We start from the raw sequence: 26625 nt of genomic DNA, 5'->3' as shown, positions 1-26625 counted from the left end.
AACGTAATCTGAGGAGAAAAATCAGAGATGTTGATTAACAATGAAAATCGAAGCAAATTTGTGTTTTGGGTGGTCAGATGGTAGAATAACAGGCAGATTCCAAAGGCAAGGTACAGCCAATGTGCTATTTGCTTGCAGAAATACGGTAGGAGCCCTTCCTGGGAGCCGTTGTCAGGAATGATCGTGAGGCTATATAGTTTTCAAGATAAGGGGATCCCAGTGCGGCGATATTTACCGCATCAGAGGAACGTAGTAGTGAGGTCAGAAGTAGCTCTTTGCAGCAGTGGTTTCCTGCACTACCACGGAAAAATCCCCCCTCCGTCTGTCTCCCAGCCCCCTCCCCGCCGTCACAATTTCGTCTGTTGCTGTGCTGTGCGTTCAAGAAGTCGAGGAGGGATGTTGTCTTCATAAATAGTGGTTGGACCACTTACCCACAGGGAAAACTTAAACTGTACTGACAATTCACAGCACACACAAAAGTACACTCGTGGTGGGTTAGAAACCTCAGTGTGAAAAGGTACAAACCAAAAGACAGTCCGGTGATACCGTGGTTTCCTTAAGACCGAAGGTAAAGGAAGATTTCTTAAATGGAACACAAATGCTCCAAACTGAAAGCGTGAAATGGACATTGGTGACACTATTGAAGGAAAATTTTGATTCATCGGAGGACTCGTTCACGCAGTGAAAATGCGAGTCCCACAGTTGGGAATAACCTAGAAAGCTAGCAATCTGTCCTTCTCTAGTATTTTAATGCATAAAGAGTGCCTAGAGATGGAAAGAAGAGAGAGCCTACTGTTGGTGAGTGGGCAAAAATTTGAATAGTTGCACCAGGAAGAACAAAAGAGTAGTGGGGACCCCAGTCATACAGGGAAAGGTGCTCAGCTTCTTTATTCCTACGACAGTGGAAAAGAAAGCCACGGGGAGGTGCCAGCACTCCCCAGAGATTGCCATAAGTTGACCATAGTAAGTATAGGGCAGGGCACCGAGCCTCAGTGTTTTCCATGGACTGCAGATGTAAAGTTCCCTACTTAGGCGTATGGAGAAGACTGTGGCCCCATCTGGGAAGGTTAGGGAACACTTGCGTGTGACCTCGCAGAAGTCATGAGCAGGGGAGAAGTCTCTTCTAAAGCTCACCCTCCCCCGATCCCCCCAACTCCCGGACCAGCTCACGTGGACGCGGGGGAAGTTCATCACTTGTGTTACTTGTCGCTGAGAAAGGCAGGGGGACTTCTGCGGGGCACATGGCTGGTGCAGAGCCTGGAGAAGTCTCCAGCTTGGCCCCCGCCCCACGTCTGCACCCCTCGCACCCCCCTGGTCCACGGCTCCCCACTCAGGTCTCTTTTGCACAGGGCTGCTTTCCTGACTGCGATGGTGTCCTTGACCCATGTATCCCTCCCTGTCCCCAGAGCCCAAGGTGGTGTTTGCCCAGGAGCAGCCAGCACGCAGTGAAGTGCAGGCCGTGGCGGGGTCCAGTGCCACGCTGAGCTGCGAGGTGGCCCAGGCCCAGACGGAGGTGACGTGGTACAAGGATGGAAAGAAGCTGAGTTCGAGCTCGAAAGTGCGTGTGGAGGCCACGGGCCGAGGGCGGCGGCTGGTGGTGCAGCAGGCGGGCAAGGCAGACGCCGGGGAGTACAGCTGCGAGGCCGGGGACCAGAGGGTCTCCTTCCACCTGGATGTCACAGGTCAGTCCTGGAGGAGGATACTAAGCTAGCCTATTTGGAGGTGATGAGGGGACGGTCTTGCGGCCTCCACAGACGGGTGTTCACTCGCCTGTAGCCTCCCAGTCTTCCACGTCCCACATTTATAGCCATTTTTGCCCGGGGGAGGATGGATGGAGAGTGTGGGCATGGAAGGAAGAGGGGCCATTTGTGTCCACCTGTCTCCATGCGGTAAGGCCCAGTCATGGTGTCTTAGCACCTGCCCAGAGCCTTCCTGTTGTTCCTGGTATCGGGACCCTGGCTCTCCCTGATGCGTGGGGTCTGAGGTAGGCCTGGGAATATGTGACTTTCCTCCCATGGTACGTCTTTCCTGACACCTACCACATGGCTCATGCCAGGTCTTGGGTTGCCAGATGGGGTTTCAATTTCATTGATCGCAGATTAGTGGAGATGTTGGCCACCAAGTCCCGCTTGGAATTATCTTAGGAGTGAACTTTGGATGGTCAGATTTGAGGCTAATGTGACGCCCTTCCTTCAATTTCCTGGATAGGGAAGCTCCAGTTACCTGTCGGTAGCAGAAGATAGGCCAAGTTTGTTGTCATGATCTTGTAAAGGGAGAAAGAAAGGAGGATTGGAATAGAGTCCCTTGTGCTGTTTAGGGTGATCTTCTTAAATTCAATAGGATTTTGCCTTTGTCTTCAAACAGTTTTGATGCTGCGGGTCAGTATTCCCCGTGGCATTTGTGAAAGAGTTAATGGTCACAATTGTATCATTTTTCTAATTCCAGGTCTGATAAAAGTTGCTACGAGACTATGTGGGGAAATTAGTACACATTCTTGAGAGAGGGTCAGAGGTTTCCTTGGACGGGCAGTAATCTGAGGAGAATAATCAGAGATGTTGATTAACAATGAAAATCGAAGCAAATTTGTGTTTTGGATGGTCGGATGGTAGAATAGCAGGCAGATTCCAAAGGCAAGGTACAGCCAATATGCTATTTGCTTGCAGAAGCGCGGTGAGAGCGCTTCCTGGGAGCCGTAGTGAAGAATGATCGTGAGGCTATATAGTTTTCAAGATAAGGGGATCCCAGTGCAGCGATATTTACCGCATCAGAGGAATTTAGTAGTGAGGTCAGCAAGAGCTCCTTGCAGCAGTGCTTTCCTGCACCACCAGGGACAAATCCCCCCTCCACCCCCATCCCAGCCCCCTCTCCGCCACCACAATTTCGTCTGTTGCTGTGCTGTCTGTGTTGAGAAGTCGAGGAGGGATGTTGTCTTCATAAATAGTGCTTGGACCACTTACCCATAGGGAAAAATTAAACTGTACTGACAATTCACAGCACACACAAAAGTACACTCGTGGTGGGTTAGAAACCTCAGTGTGAAAAGGTACAAACCAAAACACTGTCCGGTGATACCGTGGTTTCTTTAAAGACGGAAGGTAAGGGAAGATTTCTTAAATGGCACACAAATGCTCCAAACTCAAAGGGCTGAAATGGACACTCTTGAAGGGACAAACTTTGTTTCATTGGAGGACTCGATCACACAGTGAAAATGGGAGTCCCACAGTTGGAAATAACCTTGAAGGCTAGCAATCTGTCCTTCTCTAGTATTTTAATGCATAAAGAGTGCCTAGAGATGGAGAGAAGAGAGAGCCTACTATTGGTGAGTAGGCAAAAATATGAATTGGGTCCCCAGGAAGAACAAAAGAGTAATGGGGACCCCGGTCGTTCGGGGAAAGGCACTCAGCTTCTTTATTCCTCTGACAATGGAAAGGAAAGCCACGGGGAGGTGCCAGCACTCCCCAGAGATTGCCACAAGTTGACCGTACTAAGTGTAGGCCAGGACACCGAGCCTCAGTGATTTCCATGGACTGCAGGTGCAAAGTTCCCTGCTTAGGTGTATGGAGAAGACTGTGGCCCCATCTGGGAAGGTTTGGGAACACTTGCGTGTGATCCTGCAGAAGCCATGAGCAGGGGAGAAGTCTCTTCCAAAGCTCACCCTCCCCCCATCCTCCCACCGCCCGGACCAGTACACGTGGACGCGGGTGAGAATGCATCACTTGTGTTACTTGTCGCTGAGAAAGGCAGGGGCACTACTGCAGGGCACACGGCTGGTGCAGAGCCTGGAGAAGTCTCCAGCTTGGCCCCCGCCCCACCTCCGCACCCCACGCACCCGCCTGGTCCACGGCTCCCCACTCAGGTCTCTCTTGCCCAGGGCTGCCTTCCTGACTGAGATGGTGTCCTTGACCCGTGTATCCCTCCCTGTCCCCAGAGCCCAAGGAGGTGTTTGCCAAGGAGCAGCCAGCACGCAGTGAAGTGCAGGCCGTGGCGGGGTCCAGTGCCACGCTGAGCTGCGAGGTGGCCCAAGCCCAGACACAGGTGACGTGGTACAAGGATGGAAAGAAGCTGAGTTCGAGCTCGAAAGTGCGTGTGGAGGCCACGGGCCGAGGGCGGCGTCTGGTGGTTCAGCAGGCGGGCAAGGCAGACGCCGGGGAGTACAGCTGCGAGGCCGGGGGCCAGAGGGTCTCCTTCCACCTGGATGTCACAGGTCAGTCCTGGAGGAGGATACTAAGCTAGCCTATTTGGAGGTGATGAGGGGACGGTCTTGCGGCTTCCACAGATGGGTGTTCACTCGCCTGTAGCCTCCCAGTCTTCCACGTCCCACATTTATAGCCATTTTTGCCCGGGGCGATTATGGATGGAGAGTGTGGGCGTGGAAGGAAGAGGGGCCATTTGTGTCCACCTGTCTCCATGCGGTAAGGCCCAGTCACAGTGTCTTAGCACCTGCCCAGAGTCTTCCTGTTGTTCCTGGTATTGGGACCCTGGCTCTCCCTAATGATTGGGTTTGAGGTAGGCCTGGGGATATGTGACTTTCCTCCCATGGTACGTCTTTCCTGACACCTACCGCATGGCTCATGCCAGGTCTTGGGTTGCTAGATGGGGTTTCAATTTCATTGATCACAGATTAGCAGAGATGTTGGCCATGCAGTCCCGCTTGGAATTATTTTAGAAGTGAACTTTGGATGGTCAGATTTGAGGTTTCTGCAACGCCCTTCCTTCAATTTCCTGAATAGGGAAGCTCCGGTTGCCTGTAGGTAGCAGAAGATAGGCCAAGTTTGTTGTCACGATCTTGCAAAGGGAGGAATAAAGGAGGAATGGAATAGAGTCCCCTGTGCTATTTAGGGTGATCGTCTTAAATGCAGTAGGCTTTTGCCTTTGTCTTCAAACAGTTTGGATGCTGCGGGTCAGTATTCCCAATGGTGTTATACTGATGAATTTAGGAACAGAAAGGAAAACGTCGCTACTGACCCATCGGTCTGCTTTGCTAATGAGGAGTTAGTGTACTAGCAGCAGACTCTGACTGGCAAAGCAGTCTTTATTTCGTTGCATTTTCCTAAAGGTTAGTGAGTGTCTCTGCCTCGTGGCTGGAACATAGGGCAGTCTATGAAATCAGGTTACTCGTCTTCTGTGAAGAGAGCCTTCATGCTGAGTAGGGGTGGGCTGCCATTCCACATTGACTCCTAGGTGACAACCTGTAACTGTTTGAGACCGTGCGACCATACGATTATTTATGGGTGTGTATAGATATCCCAGATCCGAGAAGGCATTTCTGTAAAATGTGGCATTCGGAGAGTATTAGAGAGTGTTCTAAGATAAAAGCTTTGAAAAGTTGTCAAGTTTGACTAAATCCTGGACAACTGTATGAAAACTGACACAAGAAGATGTAGAAAACTCAAAGAGTTGTATGACTTGTCAATCAGTAGGACGAATAATGAAAAATCTTCCCAAGAACTACCTGGTACTTCTCTGGTACAGTCTACAAACTATCCTGGAAAACTGTTATTCCATGCTTGTGGAGATGGTCTTAGAGATAGAAAAAGGAGATGCACTCCATAAGTCTGTTTAAATTCAGAACATAACATCGACGCATACCAGAATCACTGAAGAAAGGCGGGAAGGATGAATGAAATTCCAGACGTATGTATTGCAAATATCACAGCCAAAATCATAAATGAAATGTTAGCAAAAGGAATTCAGCCATGCGTCCACGGGGTGGAGTCAGTGATGAGAGTTGTAGTCCAGGATTGCACGTTGTGTTGAAGCTTGGCAAAGTTAATAGATATAAAGCTTAGCATTACGAGATTGAATGGAAAAGGATGTGGTCCTCTGAATGAGTAGAGAATCAAATGGTTGATGAAATTTGATCGTCCGAAATCCAGGCAAAAAGTGTGAGGAAACTGAGCAAGAGTTCTTGCCATATAATTCTTAGCATATTGTACTAATGTGTTCTTTCTGTAAGGTTATAATAAAATTCCTCCAACAACAACAACAGCAACAACAAGACTAGCATCCCACTTAACATGTCCCTGGAAATCTTTGATGTGAGGGAGAACACACATGGGCCTCTGTAGCCACTGAGTGGATTCAGGAAGAGCATAAAATCACTGGCAACGGGTTTAGAAGAACCCAAGGTAGAATTTGCTGATGATGTGATTATCAACTCAGACAATCCGATGGATCAATTATTAGGCTGTGTACGATTGTTGAGTAAGATTAGGGTGTAAGAGAATGACATGCAGAAGACATTTCCACAGCTAAGTCCTGGTGAGAAACGCATGGCAAGTGAAACTTTTGTGAAAGAGTTAAAATGGCACAATTGTATCATGTTTCTAATTCCAGGTCTGATAAAAGGTGCTACGAGACTATGTGGGGAAATTAGTACACATTACTGAGAGAGGGTCAGAGGTTTCCATCGATGCAACGTAATCTGAGGAGAAAACTCAGAGATGTAGATTACCAATGAAAATCGAAGCAAATTTGTGTTTTGGGTGGTCGGATGGTAGAATAGCAGGCAGATTCCAAAGGCAAGGTACTGCCAATGTGCTATTTGCTTGCAGAAGCGCGGTAGGAGCCCTTCCTGGGAGTCATTGTCAAGAGTGATCGTGAGGCCATATAGTTTTCAAGATAAGGGGATCCCAGTGCGGCGATATTTACCGCATCAGAGGAACGTAGTAGTGAGGTCAGAAATAGCTCTTTGCAGCAGTGGTTTCCTGCACTACCACGGACAAATCCCCCCTCCGTCTGTCTCCCAGCCCCCTCCCCGCCGTCACAATGTTATCTGTTGCTGTGCTGTGCGTTCGAGAAGTCGAGGAGGGATGTTGTCTTCATAAATAGTGGTTGGACCACTTACCCACAGGGAAAAATTAAACTGTACTGACAATTCACAGCACACACAAAAGTACACTCGTGGTGGGTTAGAAACCTCAGTGTGAAAAGGTACAAACCAAAAGACAGTCCGGTGATACTGTGGGTTCCTTAAGACCGAAGGTAAAGGAAGATTTCTTAAATGGAACACAAATGCTCCAAACTCAAACAGCTGAAAAGGACATAGGTGACACTACTGAAGGGAAAATCTTTGATTCATCGGAGGACTCGATCACACAGTGAAAATGTGAGTGCCACAGCTGGGAATAACCTTGAAGGCTAGCAATCTGTCCTTCTCTAGTATTTCAATGCATAAAGAGTGCCTAGAGATGGAAAGAAGAGAGAGCCTACTGTTGGTGAGTGGGCAAAAATATGAATAGCTGCACCAGGAAGAACAAAAGAGTAATGGGGACCCCAGTCATACAGGGAAAGGTGCTCAGCTTCTTTATTCCTACGACAGTGGAAAAGAAAGCCACGGGGAGGTGCCAGCACTCCCCAGAGATTGCCACAAGTTGACCATAGTAAGTATAGGGCAGGGCACCGAGCCTCAGTGATTTCCATGGACTTCAGGTGCAAATTTCCCTGCTTAGGCGTATGGAGAAGACTGTGGCCCCATCTGGGAAGGTTTGGGAACACTTGCGTGTGATGCCACAGAAGCCACGAGCAGGGGAGAAGTCTCTTCTAAAGCGCACAGTCCCCAGACCCCCCCAACCCCCGGACCAGCTCACGCGGATGCGGGGGAAATTCATCACTTGTGTTACTTGTTGCTGAGAAAGGCAGGGTGAATTCTGCGGGGCACATGGCTGGTGCAGAGCCAGGAGAAGTCTCCAGCTTGGCCCCCGCCCCACCTCTGCACCCCTCGCACCCGCATGGCACACGGCTCCCCACTCAGGTCTCCTTTGCCCGGGGTTGCCTTCCTGACTGAGATGGTGTTTTTGACCCATGTATCCCTCCCTGTCCCCAGAGCCCAAGGTGGTGTTTGCCAAGGAGCAGCCAGCATGCAGTGAAGTGCAGGCCGTGGCGGGGTCCAGTGCCACGCTGAGCTGCGAGGTGGTCCAGGCCCAGACGCAGGTGACGTGGTACAAGGATGGAAAGAAGCTGAGTTCGAGCTCGAAAGTGCGTGTGGAGGCCACGGGCCGAGGGCGGCGGCTGGTGGTGCAGCAGGCGGGCAAGGCAGACGCCGGGGAGTATAGCTGCGAGGCCGGGGGCCAGAGGGTCTCCTTCCACCTGGATGTCACAGGTCAGTCCTGGAGGAGGATACTGAGCTAGCCTATATGGAGGTGATGAGGGGACGGTCTTGCGGCCTCCCCAGACGGGTGTTCACTCGCCTGTCGCCTCCCAGTCTTCCACGTCCCACATTTATAGCCATTTTTGCCCGGGAGGAGTATGGATGGAGAGTGTGGGCGTGGAAGGAAGAGGGGCCATTTGTGTCCTACCTGTTTCCATGCAATAAGGCCCAGTCACAGTGTCTTAGCACCTGCCCAGAGTCTTCCTGTTATACCTGGTATCGGGACCCTGTCTGTCCCTGATGTGTGGGGTCTGAGGTAGGCCTGGGGATATGTGACTTTCCTCCCATGGTACTTCTTTCCTGACACCTACCACATGGCTCTTGCCGGGTCTCGAGTTGCCAGATGGGGTTTCAATTTCATTGATCGCAGATTAGTGGAGATGTTGACCACCAAGTCCCGCTTGGAATTATTTTAGAAGTGAACTTTGGATGATCAGATTTGAGGTTTCTAGGATGCCCTTCCTTCAATTTCCTGAATAGGGAAGCTCCGGTTGCCTGTAGGTAGCAGAAGATAGGCAAAGTTTGTTGTCACGATCTTGCAAAGGGAGAAAGAAAGGAGGATTGGAATAGAGTCACCTGTGCTGCTTAGGGTGATCTTCTTAAATGCAGTAGGATTTTGCCTTTGTCTTCAAACAGTTTGGATGCTGCAGGTCAGTTTTCCCCGGGGCGTTATATTGATGAATTTAGGAACAGAAAGGAAAATGTTGCTACTGCCCTATCGGTCTGCTTTGCTAATGAGGAATTAGTGTACTAGCAGCAGACTCTGACTGGCAAAGCAGTCTTTATTTCGTTGCATTTTCCTAAAGGTTAGTGAGTGTCGCTGCCTCGTGGCTGGAACATAGGGCAGTCTATGAAATCAGGTTACTCGTCTTCTGTGAAGAGAGCCTTCATGCTGAGTAGGGGTGGGCTGCCATTCCACATTGACTCCTAGGTGCCAACCCGTAACTGTTTGAGACCGTGCGACCATACGATTATTTATGGGTGTGTATAGATATCCCAGATCCGAGAAGGCATTTCTGTAAAATGTGGCATTCGGAGAGTATTAGAGAGTGTTCTAAGATAAAAGCTTTGAAAAGTTGTCAAGTTTGACTAAATCCTGGACAACTGTATGAAAACTGACACAAGAAGATGTAGAAAACTCAAAGAGTTGTATGACTTGTCAGTCAGTAGGACGAATAATGAAAAATCTTCCCAAGAACTACCTGGTACTTCTCTGGTACAGTCTACAAACTATCCTGGAAAACTGTTATTCCATGCTTGTGGAGATGGTCTTAGAGATAGAAAAAGGAGATGCACTCCATAAGTCTGTTGAAATTCAGAACATGACATCGACGCATACCAGAATCACTGAAGAAAGGCAGGAAGGATGAATGAAATTCCAGACGTATGTATTGCAAATATCACAGCCAAAATCATAAATGAAATGTTAGCAAAAGGTTTTCAGCCATGCGTCCACGGGGTGGAGTCAGTGATGAGAGTCCTAGTCCAGGATTGCACGTTGTGTTGAAGGTTGGCAAAGTTAATATATATAATGCATGGAATTAAGAGATTGAATCCAAAAGGATGTGGTCCTCTGAACGAGCAGAGAATCAAATGGTTGATGAAATTTGATCATCCCAAATCCAGGCAAAAAATGTGAGAAAACTGAGCACCAGTTCCTGCCATATAATTCTTAAAATACTGCACAAAAGTGTTTTTGGGCCGCCCTGGTAGCGCGGTGTTTGAGAGTCCGCCTGTCCATGCAGGGGACACGGGTTCGTGCCCTGGTCCGAGAAAATCCCACCTGCCGCTGGGATCTCACATGCCGCTGCAGCGACTGGGCCTGTGAGTAATGGCCGCTGAGCCTGCGTGTCCGGAGCCTCAGATCTGCAACGGGATAGGCCACAACAGTGAGAGGCCCGTGTACCCAAAAAAAAAAAAAAAAAAAAAAAAAAGGGCTCTTTTTTTAAAGTTATAATAAAATTCCTCCAACAACAACAACAGCAACAACAAGAGCAGCATCCCACTTAACGTGTCGCTGGAAATCTTTGATGTGAGGGAGAACACACGTGGGCCTCTGTAGTCACTGAGCGGATTCAGGAAGAGCATAAAATCACTGGCAAAGGGTTTAGAAAAACTCAAGGTAGAATTTGCTGATGATGTGATTATCAACTCAGACAGTCCGATGGATCAATTATTAGGCTGTGTACGATTGTTGAGTAAGATTAGGGTGTAAGAGAATGAACATGGAGAAGACATTTCCACAGCTAATTCCTGGTGAGAAATGCTGGGCAAGTGAAACTTTTGTGAAAGAGTTAAAATGGCACAATTGTATCATGTTCCTAATTCCGGGTCTGATAAAAGGTGCTACGATACTATGTGGGGAAATTAGTACACATTGTTGAGAGAGAGTCAGAGGTTTCCATCGATGGAACGTAATCTGAGGAGAAAACTCAGAGATGTTGATTAACAATGAAAATCGAAGCAAATTTGTGTTTTGGGTGGTCGGATGGTAGAATAGCAGGCAGATTCCAAAGGCAAGGTACAGCCAATGTGCTATTTGCTTGCAGAAGCACTGTGGGAGCCCTTCCTGGGCGCCGTTGTCAAGAATGATAGTGAGGCTATATAGTTTTCAAGATAAGGGGATCCCAGTGCGGCATTATTTACCGCATCAGAGGAACGTAATATTGAGGTCAGCAAGAGCTCCTTGCAGCAGTGGTTTCCTGCACCACCAAAGAAATATCCCCCCTCCGCCTGCCTCCCAGCCCCCTCTCCGCCACCACAATTTCGTCTGTTGCTGTGTTGTGTTTCGAGAAGTCGAGGAGGGATGTTGTCTTCATAAATAGTGGTTGGACCACTTACCCACAGGGAAAAATTAAACTGTACTGACAATTCACACCACACACAAAAGTACACTCGTGGTGGGTTAGAAACCTCAGTGTGAAAAGGTACAAACCAAAAGACAGTCCGGTGATACCGTGGTTTCTTTAAAGACGGAAGGTAAGGGAAGATTTCCTAAACGGAACACAAATGCTCCAAACTGAAAGCGTGAAATGGACATTATGACACTATTGAAGGGAAAAACTTTGATTCATCGGAGGACTCGATCCCACGGTGAAAATGCGAGTCCCACAGCTGGGAATAACCTTGAAAGCAAGCAATCTGTCCTTCTCTAGTATTTCAATGCATAAAGAGTGCCTAGAGATGGAAAGAAGAGAGAGTCTACTGTTGGTGAGTGGGCAAAAATTTGAATAGTTGCACCAGGAAGATCAAAAGATAATGGGGATCACAGTCATACAGGGAAAGGTGCTCAGCTTCTTTATTCCTACGACAGTGGAATAGAAAGCCACGGGGAGGTGCCAGCACTCCCCAGAGATTGCCACAAGTTGACCATAGTAAGTATAGGGCATGGCACCAAGCCTCAGTGATTTCCATGAACTGCAGATGTAAAGTTCCCTACTTAGGCGTATGGAAAAGACTGTGGCCCCATCTGGGAACGTTTGGGAACACTTGCGTGTGACCCCGCAGAAGCCATGAGCAGGGGAGAAGGCTCTTCCAAAGCTCATCCTCCCCCCACCCCCCCACCCCCCGGACCAGCATACGTGGACGCGGGGGAGAATGTATCACTTGTGTTACTTGTCGCTGAGAAAGGCAGGGGCAATTTTGCAGGGTACACGGCTGGTGCAGAGCCTGGAGAAGTCTCCAGCTTGACCCCTGCACCACCTCCGCGCCCCTCGCACCCACCTGCCCCACGGCTCCCCACTTAGGTCTCTTTTGCCCAGGGCTACTTTCCTGACTGAGATGGTGTCCTTGACCCGTGTATCCCTCCCTGTCCCCAGAGCCCAAGGAGGTGTTTGCCAAGGAGCAGCCAGCACGCAGTGAAGTGCAGGCCGTGGCAGGGTCCAGTGCCACGCTGAGCTGCGAGGTGGCCCAGGCCCAGACGGAGGTGACGTGGTACAAGGATGGAAAGAAGCTGAGTTCGAGCTCGAAAGTGCGTGTGGAGGCCACGGGCCGAGGGCGGCGTCTGGTGGTTCAGCAGGCGGGCAAGGCAGACGCCGGGGAGTACAGCTGCGAGGCCGGGGACCAGAGGGTCTCCTTCCACCTGGATGTCACAGGTCAGTCCTGGAGGAGGATACTAAGCTAGCCTATTTGGAGGTGATGAGGGGACGGTCTTGCAGCCTCCACAGACGGGTGTTCACTCGCCTGTAGCCTCCCAGTCTTCCACGTCCCACATTTATAGCTATTTTTGCCCGGGGGAGGATAGATGGAGAGTGTGGACGTGGAATGAAGAGTGGCCATTTGTGTCCACCTGTCTCTATGCGGTAAGGCCCAGTCACAGTGTCTTAGCACCTGCCCAGAGTCTTCCTGTAGTTCCTGGTATCGGGACCCTGGCTCTCCCTAATGCTTGGGGTCTGAGGTAGGCCTGGGGATATGTGACTTTCCTCCCATGGAACTTCTTTCCTGACACCTACCGCATGGCTCATGCCAGGTCTTGGTTTGCCAGATGGGTTTTCAATTTCATTGATCGCAGATTAGTGGAGATGTTGGCCACCAAGTCCCGCTTGGAATTATCTTAGGAGTGAACTTTGGATGGTCAGATTTGAGGCTAATGTGACGCCCTTCCTTCAATTTCCTGGATAGGGAAGCTCCAGTTGCCTGTAGGTAGCAGAAGATACGCCAAGATTGTTGTCATGATCTTGCAAAGGGAGAAAGAAAGGATGATTGGAATAGAGTCCCCTGTGCTGCTTAGGGTGATCTTCTTAAATGCAATAGGATTTTGCCTTTGTCTTCAAAAAGTTTTGATGCTGCGGGTCAGTATTCCCCGTGGCATTTGTGAAAGAGTTAAATGGGCACAATTGTATCATATTCCTAATTCCAGGTCTGATAAAAGGTGCTACAAGACTATGTGGGGAAATTAGTACAAATTCTTGAGAGAGAGTCAGAGGTTTCCTTGGACGGGCAGTAATCTGAGGACAAACATGAGAGATGTTGATTAACAATGAAAATCGAAGCAAATTTGTGTTTTAGGTGGTCGGATGGTAGAATAGCAGGCACATTCCAAAGGCAAGGTACAGCCAATGTGCTATTTGCTTGCAGAAGCACGGTAGGAGCCCTTCCTGGGAGCCGTTGTCAAGAATGATCGTGAGGCTATATAGTTTTCAAGATAAGGGGATCCCAGTGCGGCGATATTTACCGCATCAGAGGAATTTAGTAGTGAGGTCAGCAAGAGTTCCTTGCAGCAGTGCTTTCCTGCACCACCAGGGACAAATCCCCCCTCCACCCCCATCCCAGCCCCCTCTCCGCCACCACAATTTCGTCTGTTGCTGTGCTGTCTGTGTTGAGAAGTCGAGGAGGGATGTTGTCTTCATAAATAGTGCTTGGACCACTTACCCATAGGGAAAAATTAAACTGTACTGACAATTCACACCACACACAAAAGGACACTCATGGTGGGTTAGAAACCTCAGTGTGTAAAGGTACAAACGAAAAAACAGTCCGGTGATACCGTGGTTTCTTTAAAGACGGAAGGTAAGGGAAGATTTCTTAAATGGAACACAAATGCTCCAAACTCAAAGGGCTGAAATGGACATCGGTGACACTCTTGAAGGGAAAAACTTTGATCCATTAGAGTACTTGATCACATAGTGAAAATGGGAGTCCCACAGTTGGGAATAACCTTGAAAGCTAGCAATCTGTCCTTCTCTAGTATTTCAATGCATAAAGCGTGCCTAGAGATGGAGAGAAGAGAGAGCCTACTATTGGTGAGTAGGCAAAAATATGAATTGGGTCCCCAGGAAGAACAAAAGAGTAATGGGGACCGCGGTCGTTCGGGGAAAGGCACTCAGCTTCTTTATTCCTCCAACAATGGAGAGGAAAGCCACGGGGAGGTGCCAGCACTCCCCAGAGATTGCCACAAGTTGACCGTACTAAGTGTAGGCCAGGGCACCGAGCCTCAGTGATTTCCATGAACTGCAGGTGCAAAGTTCCCGGCTTAGGCGTATGGAGAAGACTGTGGCCCCATCTGGGAAGGTTTGGGAACACTTGCGTGTGACCCCGCAGAAGCCATGAGCAGGGGAGAAGTCTCTTCTGAAGCGCACCCTACCCCGACCCCCCCAACACCCGGACCAGCTCACGCGGACGCGGGGGAGAATGCATCACTTGTTTTACTTGTCGCTGAGAAAGGCAGGGGGACTTCTGCAGGGCACACGGCTGGTGCAGAGCCTGGAGAAGTGTCCAGCTTGGCCCCACCCCACCTCCGCACCCCTCGCACCCGCCTGGCCCACGGCTCCCCACTCAGGTCTCCTTTGCCGGGGGCTGCCTTCGTGACTGAGATGGTGTCCTTGACCCGTATATCCCTCCCTGTCCCCAGAGCCCAAGGAGGTGTTTGCCAAGGAGCAGCCAGCACGCAGTGAAGTGCAGGCCGTGGCGGGGTCCAGTGCCACGCTGAGCTGCGAGGTAGCCCAGGCCCAGACGGAGGTGACGTGGTACAAGGATGGAAAGAAGCTGAGTTCGAGCTCGAAAGTGCGTGTGGAGGCCACGGGCCGAGGGCGGCGGCTGGTGGTGCAGCAGGCGGGCAAGGCAGACGCCGGGGAGTACAGCTGCGAGGCCGGGGGCCATAGGGTCTCCTTCCACCTGGATGTCACAGGTCAGTCCTGGAGGAGGATACTGAGCTAGCCTATTTGGAGGTGATGAGGGGACGGTCTTGCGGCCTCCACAGACGGGTGTTCACTCGCCTGTAGCCTCCCAGTCTTCCACGTCCCACATTTATAGCTATTTTTGCCCAGGGGAGGATAAATGGAGAGTGTGGGCATGGAAGGAAGAGGGGCCATTTGTGTCCACCTGTCTCCATGCGGTAAGGCCCAGTCATGGTGTCTTAGCACCTGCCCAGAGTCTTCCTGTTGTTCCTGGTCTCGGGACCTGGCTCTCCCTAATACTTGGGGTCTGAGGTAAACCTGGGGATATGTGACATTCCTCCCATGGTACGTCTTTCCTGACACCTACCGCATGGCTCATGCCAGGTCTTGGGTTGCCAGATGGGTTTTCAATTTCATTGATCGCAGATTAGTGGAGATGGTGGCCACCAAGTCCCGCTTGGAATTATCTTAGGAGTGAACTTTGGATGATCAGATTTAAGGTTTCTGGGGTGCCCTTCCTTCAATTTCCTGGATAGGGAAGCTCCAGTTGCCTGTAGGTAGCAGAAGATAGGCAAAGTTTGTTGTCACGATCTTGCAAAGGGAGGAAGAAAGGAGGATTGGAATAGAGTCACCTGTGCTATTTAGGGTGATCGTCTTAAATGCAGTAGGATTTTTGTCTTTGTCTTCAAACAGTTTGGATGCTGCGGGTCAGTATTCCCAATGGTGTTATATTGATGAATTTAGGAACAGAAAGGAAAACGTCGCTACTGACCCATCAGTCTGTTTTGCTAATGAGGAGTTAGTGTACTAGCAGCAGACTCTGACTGGCAAAGCAGTCTTTATTTCGTTGCATTTTCCTAAAGGTTAGTGAGTGTCGCTGCCTCGTGGCTGGAACATAGGGCAGTCTATGAAATCAGGTTACTCGTCTTCTGTGAAGAGAGCCTTCATGCTGAGTAGGGGTGGGCTGCCATTCCACATTGACTCCTAGGTGCCAACCTGTAACTGTTTGAGACCGTGACACCACAGGATGATTTATGGGTGTTTATAGATATCCCAGATCCCACCAGGCATTTCTGTAAAATGTGGCATTCGGAGAGTATTAGAGAGTGTTCTAAGATAAAAGCTTTGAAAAGTTGTCAAGTTTGACTAAATCCTGGACAACTGTATGAAAACTGACACAAGAAGATGTAGAAAACTAAAAGAGTTTTATGACTTGTCAGTCAGTAGGACGAATAATGAAAAATCTTCCCAAGAACTACCTGGTACTTCTCTGGTACAGTCTACAAACTATCCTGGAAAACTGTTATTCCATGCTTGTGGAGATGGTCTTAGAGATAGAAAAAGGAGATGCACTCCATAAGTCTGTTGAAATTCAGAACATAACATCGACGCATACCAGAATTGCTGAAGAAAGGCAGGAAGGATGAATGAAATTCCAGACGTATGTATTGCGAATATCACAGCCAAAATCATAAATGAAATGTTAGCAAAAGGAATTCGGCCATTCATCCACGCGGTGGAGATCAGTGATGAGAGTCCTAGTCCAGGATTGCACGTTGGCCTGAATGTTGGCATCATTAATATATATAAAGCTTGGCATTAAGAGATTGAATGCAAGAGGATGTGGTCCTCTGAACGAGTAGAGAATCAAATGGTTGATGAAATTTGATCGTCCGAAATCCAGGCAAAAAGTGTAAGAAAACTGAGCACCAGTTCTTGCCATATAATTCTTAGCATATTGTACAAAAGTGTTCTTTTGTAACGTTATAATAAAATTCCTCCAACAGCAACAACAGCAACAACAAGAGCAGCATCCCACTTAACGTTTCCCTGCCAATCTTTGATGTGAGGGAGAACACACGTGGGCCTCTGTAGCCACTGAGCAGATTCAGGAGGAGCATAAAATCACTGGCAAAGGGTTTAGAAAAACTCAAGGTAGAATTTGCTGATGGTGTGATTATCAACTCAGACAATGCGATGGATCAATCATTAGGCTGTGTACGATTGTTGAGTATGATTAGGGTGTAAGAGAATGAACATGCAGAAGACATTTCCACAGCTAAGTCCTGGTGAGAAATGCTGGGCAAGTGAAACTTTTGTGAAAGAGTTAAAATGGCACAATTGTATCATGTTCCTAATTCCAGGTCTGATAAAAGGTGCTACGAGACTATGTGGGGAAATTAGCACACATTCTTGAGAGAGAGTCAGAGGTTTCCATCGATGGAACGTAATCTGAGGAGAAAAATCAGCGATGTTGATTAACAATGAAAATCGAAGCAAATTTGTGTTTAAGGTGGTCGGACGGTAGAATAGCAGGCAGATTCCAAAGGCAAGGTACAGCCAACATGCTATTTGCTTACAGAAGCGCGGTGAGAGTGCTTCCTGGGAACCGTAGTCAAGAATTATTGTGAGGCTATATAGTTTTCAAGATAAGGGGATCCCAGTGCGGCGATATTTACCGCATCAGAGGAATTTAGTAGTGAGGTCAGAAGTAGCTCTTTGCAGCAGTGGTTTCCTGCACTACCATGGACAAATCCCCCCTCCGTCTGTCTCCCAGCCCCCTCCCCGCTGTCACAATTTTATCTGTTGCTGTGCTGTGCGTTCGAGAATTCGAGGAGGGATGTTGTCTTCATAAATAGTGGTTGGACCACTTACCCACAGGGAAAACTTAAACTGTACTGACAATTCACAGCACACACAAAAGTACACTCGTGGTGGGTTAGAAACCTCAGTGTGAAAAGGTACAAACCAAAAGACAGTCCGGTGATACCGTGGGTCTTTAAAGACGGAAGGTAAGGGAAAATTTCCTAAAGGGAACACAAATGCTCCAAACTCAAAGGGCTGTAATGGACATCGGTGACACTACTGAAGGGAATAACTTTGATTCATCGGAGGACTCGATCACATAGTGAAAATGGGAGTCCCACGGTTGGGAGTAACCTTGAAAGCTAGCAATCTGTCCTTCTCTAGTATTTCAATGCATAAAGAGTGCTTAGAGATGGAGAGAAGACAGAGCCTACTGTTGTTGAGTGGGCAAAAATTTGAATAGTGTCACCACGAAGAACAAAAGAGTAATGGGGACCCCAGTCATACGGGGAAAGGTTCACAGCTTCTTTATTCCTCAGACTTTGGAAAAGAAAGCCACGGGGAGGTGCCAGCACTCCCCAGAGATTGCCACAAGTTGACCGTACTAAGTGTAGGCCAGGGCACCGAGCCTCAGTGATTTCCATGGACTGCAGGTGCAAAGTTCCCTGCTTAGGCGTATGGAGAGGACTGTGGCCCCATCTGGGAAGTTTTGGGAACACTTGCGTGTGACCCGCAGATGCTATGAGCATGGGAGAAGTCTCTTCAAAAAGCGCACCCTCCCCCCAGCCCCCCACTCCCCGGACCAGCTCTCGCGGACACAGGGGAGAATGCATCACTTGTTTTACTTGTTGCTGAGAAAGGCAGGGGCACTTCTGCGGGGCACACGGCTGGTGTAGATCCTGGAGAAATCTCCAGCTTGGCCCCCGCCCCACCTCCGCACCCCTCGCACCCGCCTGGCCCACGGCTCTCCACTCAGGTCTCTTTTGCTCGGGGCTGCCTTCCTGACTGAGATGGTGTCCTTGACCCGTGTATCCCTCCCTTCCCCCAGAGCCCAAGGAGGTGTTTGCCAAGGAGCAGCCAGCACTCAGTGAAGTGCAGGCCGTGGCAGGGTCCAGTGCCACGCTGAGCTGCGAGGTTGCCCAGGCCCAGACGGAGGTGACGTGGTACAAGGATGGAAAGAAGCTGAGTTCGAGCTCGAAAGTGCGTGTGGAGGCCACGGGCCGAGGGCGGCGGCTGGTGGTGCAGCAGGCGGGCAAGGCAGACTCCGGGGAGTACAGCTGCGAGGCCGGGGGCCAGAGGGTCTCCTTCCACCTGGATGTCACAGGTCAGTCCTGGAGGAGGATACTAAGCTAGCCTGTTTGGAGGTGATGAAGGGATGGTCTTGCGGCCTGACAGACGGTGTTCACTCGCCTGTAGCCTCCCAGTTCCACGTCCCACGTTTATAGCCATTTTTGCCAGGGGGAGCATGGATGGAGAGGGTGGGCGTGGAAGGAAGAGGGGCCCTTTGTGTCCACCTGTTTCCTTGCATGAAGGCCCAGTCACATTGTCTTAGCACGTGCCTAGAGCCTTCCTCTTGTTCCTGGCTCTCCCTGAGGCATGGCGTCTTAGGTCAGCCTGGGGATATGTGGCTTTCCTCTCATCATATATCTATCATAACACCTACAACATGTCCTCATCCGGCAGCCCATGCTGCGTCTTAGTTTGTCAGATGGGGTTTCAACTTCCTTGATCCCGGATTAGTGGAGATACTGGTCCACAATCCAGCTTGGAATTATCTTAGGAGTGAACTTGTGATGATCAGATTCATGTTTCTGGGATGCCCTTCCTTCCTTTTCCTGGATAGGGAAGCTCCGGTTGCCTGTAGGTAGCAGAAGATAGGCCCAAGTTTTGTCACGATCTTGTAAAGGGAGGAAGAAAGGAGGAATGGTATAGAGTGACCTGTGCTATGTAGGGTGATCTTCTTAAATGCAATAGGATTTTGTCTTTGTCTTCAAACTGTTTGAATGATGTGGGTCAGTATTCCCCGTGGCCTTATTTTGATGAATTTAGGAACAGAAAGGAAAAGTTCGCTTCTGCCCCATCAGTCTGCTTTGCTAATGAGGAGTTAGTGTACCAGCTGCTGTCTCTGACGGGCAAAGTAGTCTTTATTTCGTTGCATTTTCCTAAAGGTTAGTGAGTGTCTCTGCCTCGTGGCTGGAAGAATGTGCAGTCTAAGAAATTAGGTTACTCATCTTGTGTGAAGAGAGTCTTCATGCTGTGTTGGGGTGGGCTGCCAATCCACATTGACTCCTAGGTGCCAACCCGTAACTGTTTGAGACCGTGCGACCATACGATTATTTATGGGTGTGTATAGATATCCCAGATCCGACCAGGCATTTCTGTAAAATGTGGCATTTGGAGAATATTAGAGAGTGTTTTTAAATAAAAGCTTTAAAAAGTTGTGAAATTTGACTAAATCCTGGCCAGCTGTATGAAAACTGACACAAGAAGATATAGAAATCTCAAAGAGTTGTATGACTTTTCAATCAGTTGGAAGAATAGTGAAAAATATTCTCAAGAACTACCTCGTAGGTCTCTGGTACACTCTCCAAAATATCCTGAAAAACTATTATTCCATGCTTGCGGAGATGGTCTTAGAGACAGAAGAAGGAGATGCACTCCATAACTTTCTTTATGCAAAGAATATGACATAGATACCAGAACCACACAAGAAAGGCAGGAAGAATGAGTGAAATTCCAGACGTATCTATTGTGGTTATCAAAGCCCAAATCATAAATTAAGTGTTAGTAAAAGGAATTCAGTCATGTATGCAGGGGGTAGAGATCAGTTATGAAAGTCATAGTCTAGGATTGCACCTTGGGTTGAATGTTGGCAACGTTAATAGATATAAGGCTTGACATTAAGAGATTGAATGCAAAAAATGTGATCATCTCAATGAGCACAGAATCAAATATTTGATTAAATTTAAATGTCCTATATCGAGGCAAAGATTTGATAAAATGGAGCATCAGTTCCTTCCATAATATTCTTAGCAAATTGTATAAAAGTGTTCTTTTTTTTATTATTATAAAATACATATACAATAGTAGCAACAGCAACATCCCAGTTAATGGGTATCTGGAGACCCTGCTGTGAGTGACAGTACACTGACTAACCACTGAGTCAAGTATGAAGGATCATAAAATCACTGGCAAAAGTTTTCATGAATCTAAAGTTGGAATATGCTGATGATGTGATTATCAATTCAGAGAACCCCCAAAATTATTTTTTGACTGTGTACGATTCTTGAGTAGGATTCGTGTTTAAAGAAGTCAATATGCAGAAAACATTTCTAAATCTAAGTTCATGGAAACATGGATTGTTGGGTGTATCCTGGAGGGAGAGAGGCAGTTCTTTTATATCATAGGTTGTTTTCCATGTAATAATCCTTAGTCACATTTTCCTAGCTTGTTCAGACTCCATTGGTGGTCTTTGGTGTCTGTCACTCTGGGTCTACCTGTTGCATAGGACTGAGGTAGACGAGATATCTGTCCACTGGGGTTTTTGTGGCAGATCATCTAGATCCTTACCAAGAACACTTGAGGTTCCTGTTAGTAAGAGATGTTTCAATTCATTGAAGCAGAATAAGGGAAAATGTTGGTCACACAATAATACTTGGAATTATTTCATGGCTGAATTTTGTATTATAAAGTTTCAGGTGTCCTGGGACAGCAATTTTCACATTGATAAGTAAGCTCTCTGAACACAGATGGAGCAAAATATAGATCCATATTTTGCTGCAATGTGAATACAAAATTCACAAAGAACAGAGGATTATTATTGATCAATTCCTAGAAACTATGGCAAAACTCACACAATGGAAAATAGACAAGTTGTACAGCCGATAATCATTTTTTTAAACATCTCTATTGGAGTATAATTGCTTTACAATGGTGTGTTAGTTTCTGCTTTATAACAAAGTGAATCAGCTATACATATACATATATCCCCATATCTCCTCCCTCTTGCGTCTCCCTGCCATCCTCCCTATCCCACCCCTCCAGGTGGTCACAAAGCACCGAGCTGATCTCCCTGTGCTATGTGGCTGCTTCCCACTAGCTATCTATTTTAATGTATATATGACCATGCCACTCTCTCACTTCGTCCCAGCTTACCCTTCCCCCTCCCCATGTCCTCAAGACCATTCTCTATGTCGGCGTCTTTATTCCTGTCCTGCCCCAAGGTTCTTCAGAACCTTTTTTTTTTTTTTAGATTCCATATATATGTGTTAGCATATGGTATTTGTTTTTCTCTTTCTGACTACTTCACTCTGTATGACAGACTCCAGGTCCATCCACCTCACTACAAAAAACTCAATTTCGTTTCTTTTTGTGGCTGAGTAATATTCCATTGTATATATGTGCCACATCTTCTTTATCTATTCATGTTGATGGACACTTAGGTTGTTTCCATGTCCTGGCTATTGTAAATAGAGCTGCAATGAACATTGTAGTACATGACTCTTTTTTTGGGGGGATGGGTACACGGGCCTCTCACTGTTGTGGCCTCTTCCGTTGCAGAGCACAGGCTTCGGACGCGCAGGCTCCGCGGCCATGGCTCACGGGCCCAGCCGCTCTGCGGCATGTGGGATCTTCCCGGACTGGGGCACGAGCCCGTGTCCCCTGCATCGGCAGGCGGACTCCCAACCACTGCGCCACCAGGGAAGCCCTGCATGACTGTTTTTGAATTATGGTTTGCTCAGGATATATACCAGGTAGTGGGATTGCTGGGTCATATGGTAGTTCTATTTTTAGTTTTTAAGGGACCTCCATACTGTTCTCCATAGTGGCTGTATCAATTTACATTCCCACCAACAGTGCAAGAGGGTTCTCTTTTCTCCACACCCTCTCCAGCATTCATTGTTTGTAGATTTTTTGATGATGGTCATTCTGACTGGTGTGAGGTGATACCTCATTGTAGTTGTGATTTGCATTTCTCTAATGATTAGTGATGTTGAACATCCTTTCGTTTGTTTGTTGGCAATCTGTATATCTTGTTTGGAGAAATGTCTATTTAGGTCTTCTGCCCATGTTTGGATTGGGTTGTTTGTTTTTTTGATATTGAGCTGCATGAGCTGCTTGTAAATTTTGGAGATTAATCCTTTGTCAGTTGCTTCATTTGCAAATATGTTCTCCCATGCTGAGGGTTGTGTTTTCGTCTTGTTTATGGTTTCCTTTGCTCTGCAAAAGCTTCTAAGTTTCGTTAGGTCCCATTTGTTTACTTTTGTTTTTATTTCCATTTCTCTAGGAGGTGGGTCGAAAAGGATCTTGTGATTTATGTTATAGAGTGTTCTGCCTTTGTTTTCCTCTAAGAGTTTTATAGTGTCTGGCCTTACATTTAGGTCTTTAATCCATTTGGAGTTCATTTTTGTGTATGGTGTTAGGGAGTGTTCTAATTTCATACTTTTACATGTACCTGTCCAGCTTTCCCAGCATCGCTTATTGAAGAGGCTGTCTTTCCTCCACTGTATATTCTTGCCTCTTTTATCAAAGATAAGGTGACCATATGTGCACGGGTTTATCTCTGGGCTTTCTATCCTGTTCCATTGATCTATATTTCTGTTTTCATGTCAGTACCATACTGTCTTGATTACTGTAGCTTTGTAGTATAGTCTGAAGTCCAGGAGCCTGATTCCTCCAACTCTGTTTTTCTTTCTCAAGATTGCTTTGGGTATTTGGGGTCTTTTATGTTTCTATACAAATTGTGAAATTTTTTGTTCTACTTCTGTAAAAAATGCCATTGGTAGTTTGATAGGGATTGCATTGAATCTGTAGACTGCTTTGGGTAGTATAGTCATTTTCTCAATGTTGATTCTTCCAGTCCAGGAACATGGTCTATCTCTCCATCTGTTTGTATCATCTTTAATTTCTTTCATCAGTGTCTTATAGTTTTCTGCATACAGGTCTTTTGTCTCCTTAGGTAGGTTTATTGCTAGGTATTTTATTCTTTTTGTTGCAATGGTAAATGGGAGTGTTTCCTTAATTTCTCTTTCAGATTTTTCATCATTAGTGTATAGGAATGCAAGATATTTCTGTGCATTAATTTTGTATCCTGCTACTTTACCAAATTCATTGATTAGCTCTAGTAGTTTTATGGTAGCATCTTTAGGATTCTCTATGTATAGTATAATACAACCTGCAAACAGTGACAGCTTTACTTCTTCTTTTCCGATTTGGATTCCTTTTATTTCTTTTTCTTCTCTGATTGCTGTGGCTAAAACTTCCAATACTATGTTGAATAAGAGTGGTGAGAGTGGACAACCTTGTCTTGTCCCTGATCTTAGAGGAAATGCTTTCAGTTTTTCACCATTGAGAATGATGTTGGCTGTGTGTTTGTCATATATGGCCTTTATTATGTTGAGGTAAGTTCCCTCTATGCCTACTTTCTGGAGGGTGTTTATTATAAATGGGTGTTGAATTTTGTCGAAAGCTTTTTCTGCCAGCTGATAGTCTTTTAAATAAATGGAACCATAATAAATAATCTCACAGCAGAAATCTAAACCCACTCACTCCACTGTTAAATTGTGCTGAGTATTCTGGAATGCAATTATTCCATGTTCATACAGATTCTTCTGTAGTATTGATAAATGGAATACACTCTCTAATTCATTTTATGTGTAGAACATATCATTGATACCAAAATCTGATAAGGTAAATATGAAGAAGTAACACAGTTTAATTTATTGATGATATCAAGGCTAATATCTTCAACAAAATAGTAGCAAACTGAATTCAACAGGTTATCAAGAGGAAAATACACTCTGAGAACAGTCCTATTGCAGGAGTGCAAGGTTTATCTAACACAAGGAACAGTAGAAAATGTATAGAAAGATTGACGTCAAGAAAATAAAAGAAAAATGATACTATTTCCCCAATAAATGGAGATTAAAAATACTTAATGAAATATAACATCATATATCCAGGAGAAATACTTGATAAAATTTAGCATCAATTCCTGCCATAAAATTCTTACCAAAGTATAAATAAAATGTTCTTCTTTCATTTAATAATTGGTAGTGTAGAGAAAACTAGCTAACATCGCACATAAAGTGAAACTTGAAAGCATTGCCTTTGAAGTAGGGAACAAGACAAGGAAACCAATTTTCACCACTGTAATGCTACATTTATAGCACAGTAAGGAGGGAAATTGGAACTCACAGATGATATGATTATCAGTTTAGAAAATCTAGAAACATTAATTACTACACTTAGTAAGAGAGTTGCGAAACATTACCGCATACAAAAATAATATAGAGGGCTTCCCTGGTGGCGCAGTGGTTGAGAGTCCACCTGCCGATGCAGGGGACATAGGTTCATGCTCTGGTCCGGGAAGATCCCACATGCCGCGGAGCGGCTGGGCCCGTGAGCCATGGCCACTGAGCCTGCGTGTGCGGAGCCTGTGCTCTGCAATGGGAGAGGCCACAACAGTGAGAGGCCCAGGTACCAAAAAAAAAATACAGAAAACAGTTCTATAGCTATATACCAGAAACAAGAAACTGGAAAATGAAATTTTCAGAGTTACAATAACATTAGATGGGTCATTTTACCGGTTCCAAGTCTAAGAAAGGATCTTGAGACACTTTGTGGGAGAAATGATTAGACATTGTAGAGAGGCAGGCAAAAAGATACAAATAAATGGATACGAATCTATGGAAGACTTAGAAGTGTTCAATTCCCATTAAACCCCAAATAATAGGTCTTTTGGGTGTGAGAATATTGACAAGTTGATTGCAAAAGCCAGTCAAAGAACAGAATGAGGACATTTGCTCTAACCTAAATCAAGACTTTTATTTTAAGTTACAGCAGTTTGGACAAGTGGGTCTCAGTGCAGAGATAGATAAATAGCCCAAGGGACTGGAATGGTGAGTTCACGCTGAGGTGGAGAGAAAGGAGGGTCTTTTCATAAATGGTACTAAGACCATTAACTATATGGAAAAATAAAATAACACTGGAATCTACCTCCTAGAACACAAAGAACCAACTCCAGGCAGGTTAGAGACCTCCGTGTGAAAGGTAGAACAAGCTTTTATCAGATAATAGAGGTTATTTAATGACCTCAGGATAATGAAGGATTTTTAAACAGAACATAAATGCAGAAACCACAAAGGACAAATTGATATCAAATTGATATATCTGCCTGTAACAGACTTAATTAAATAACTTAATTTCACCAGAAACATCATAAAGGAATGAAAAGGTAGAGCACGAAAATGGGGAGGATAGGTAAACACACATAAGCATCAACACTCTATAGCATTTATTTATATAAAGAGCTCCTAAATGAATATGGAAAAAACAGACAATGCTAATTTTGAAACTTGTGGAAAACTTGAACAGTGACACCACAGAAGAGTAAACCACAGAATGACCAAAAAATTCATAAAGATTCGTCACTTTGTGAATCATCAGGACCATGCAATAGACAGCCAGATGGTGTAACTTCACTCCCACCAGGTTGCCAACAGTCGACAATACTGAGAATAGGCAAGAGGGTGGAGTCTCAGGAACTCTCATTCACTGCAGATGAGAACATGACCTGCACAACTGTATGGGAAAGACTCTGGCCTCATCTAGGAAGGCTGAGGAATGCATGACTCTACGGCTCCTCTCCTAGAGGATTTGTGCAGGGGAGAAGTCTTTCCCAGCTTCTCACCGGAACAGCCTACATAGATCAGGAGAACGTAGAAATAAAGTGTGTCACTTGTTGCTGAGAAGGTGGTGGAGCTTCTCTAGGTCACACAGCTGGTGCAAAGCCTGGAGAAGTTTCCTGTCTTCCTGCCTTCCTGTTTAGTCGTTCTTTCCACAGTGCTGCATCTTGACTTAGATGGTATCTTTGACCCTATGCATCCCTCCCTTCCCCCAGAGCCCAAGGTGGTGTTTGCCAAGGAGCAGCCAGCACGCAGTGAAGTGCAGGCCGTGGCGGGGGCCAGTGCCACGCTGAGCTGCGAGGTGGCCCAGGCCCAGACGGAGGTGACGTGGTACAAGGATGGAAAGAAGCTGAGTTCGAGCTCGAAAGTGCGTGTGGAAGCCAAGGGCTGCACCCGGCAGCTGGTGGTGCAGCAGGCAGGGAAGGTGGATGCTGGAGTGTACAGCTGTGAAGCTAGGGGCCAGAGGGTCTCCTTCCACCTGGATGTCACAGGTCAGTTATTTGGGAGGAATGCTAAATTAGCCCTTTATGGAGATGATGTGACTGGCTTATAGCCGTGACAGACCCAGTGGTCTTTCCATCACATTTAA

The 26625-nt window shown here is 46.8% G+C and overlaps 1 protein-coding gene across 1 annotated transcript in view; it reads left to right on the top strand.

Moving 5' to 3' along the window:
- The window catches only part of OBSCN (obscurin, cytoskeletal calmodulin and titin-interacting RhoGEF), a 175887-nt gene that overhangs the window by 58886 nt on the left and 90376 nt on the right, over positions 1-26625 (top strand). Inside the window, exons 15-21 of the mRNA XM_069540562.1 lie at positions 1407-1682; positions 3929-4204; positions 7826-8101; positions 11968-12243; positions 14499-14774; positions 18398-18673; positions 26252-26527. Coding sequence (XP_069396663.1) covers positions 1407-1682; positions 3929-4204; positions 7826-8101; positions 11968-12243; positions 14499-14774; positions 18398-18673; positions 26252-26527 — 1932 coding nt within the window. The remainder of the gene's footprint in view (positions 1-1406; positions 1683-3928; positions 4205-7825; positions 8102-11967; positions 12244-14498; positions 14775-18397; positions 18674-26251; positions 26528-26625) is intronic.

The sequence above is a fragment of the Delphinus delphis genome, chromosome 3 (assembly GCF_949987515.2).
Source record: "Delphinus delphis chromosome 3, mDelDel1.2, whole genome shotgun sequence".
Classification (NCBI taxonomy): Eukaryota; Metazoa; Chordata; class Mammalia; order Artiodactyla; family Delphinidae; genus Delphinus; species Delphinus delphis.
Note: the sequence above shows the minus strand (reverse complement) of the source record. Positions and strands in the feature narration are given on the sequence as shown.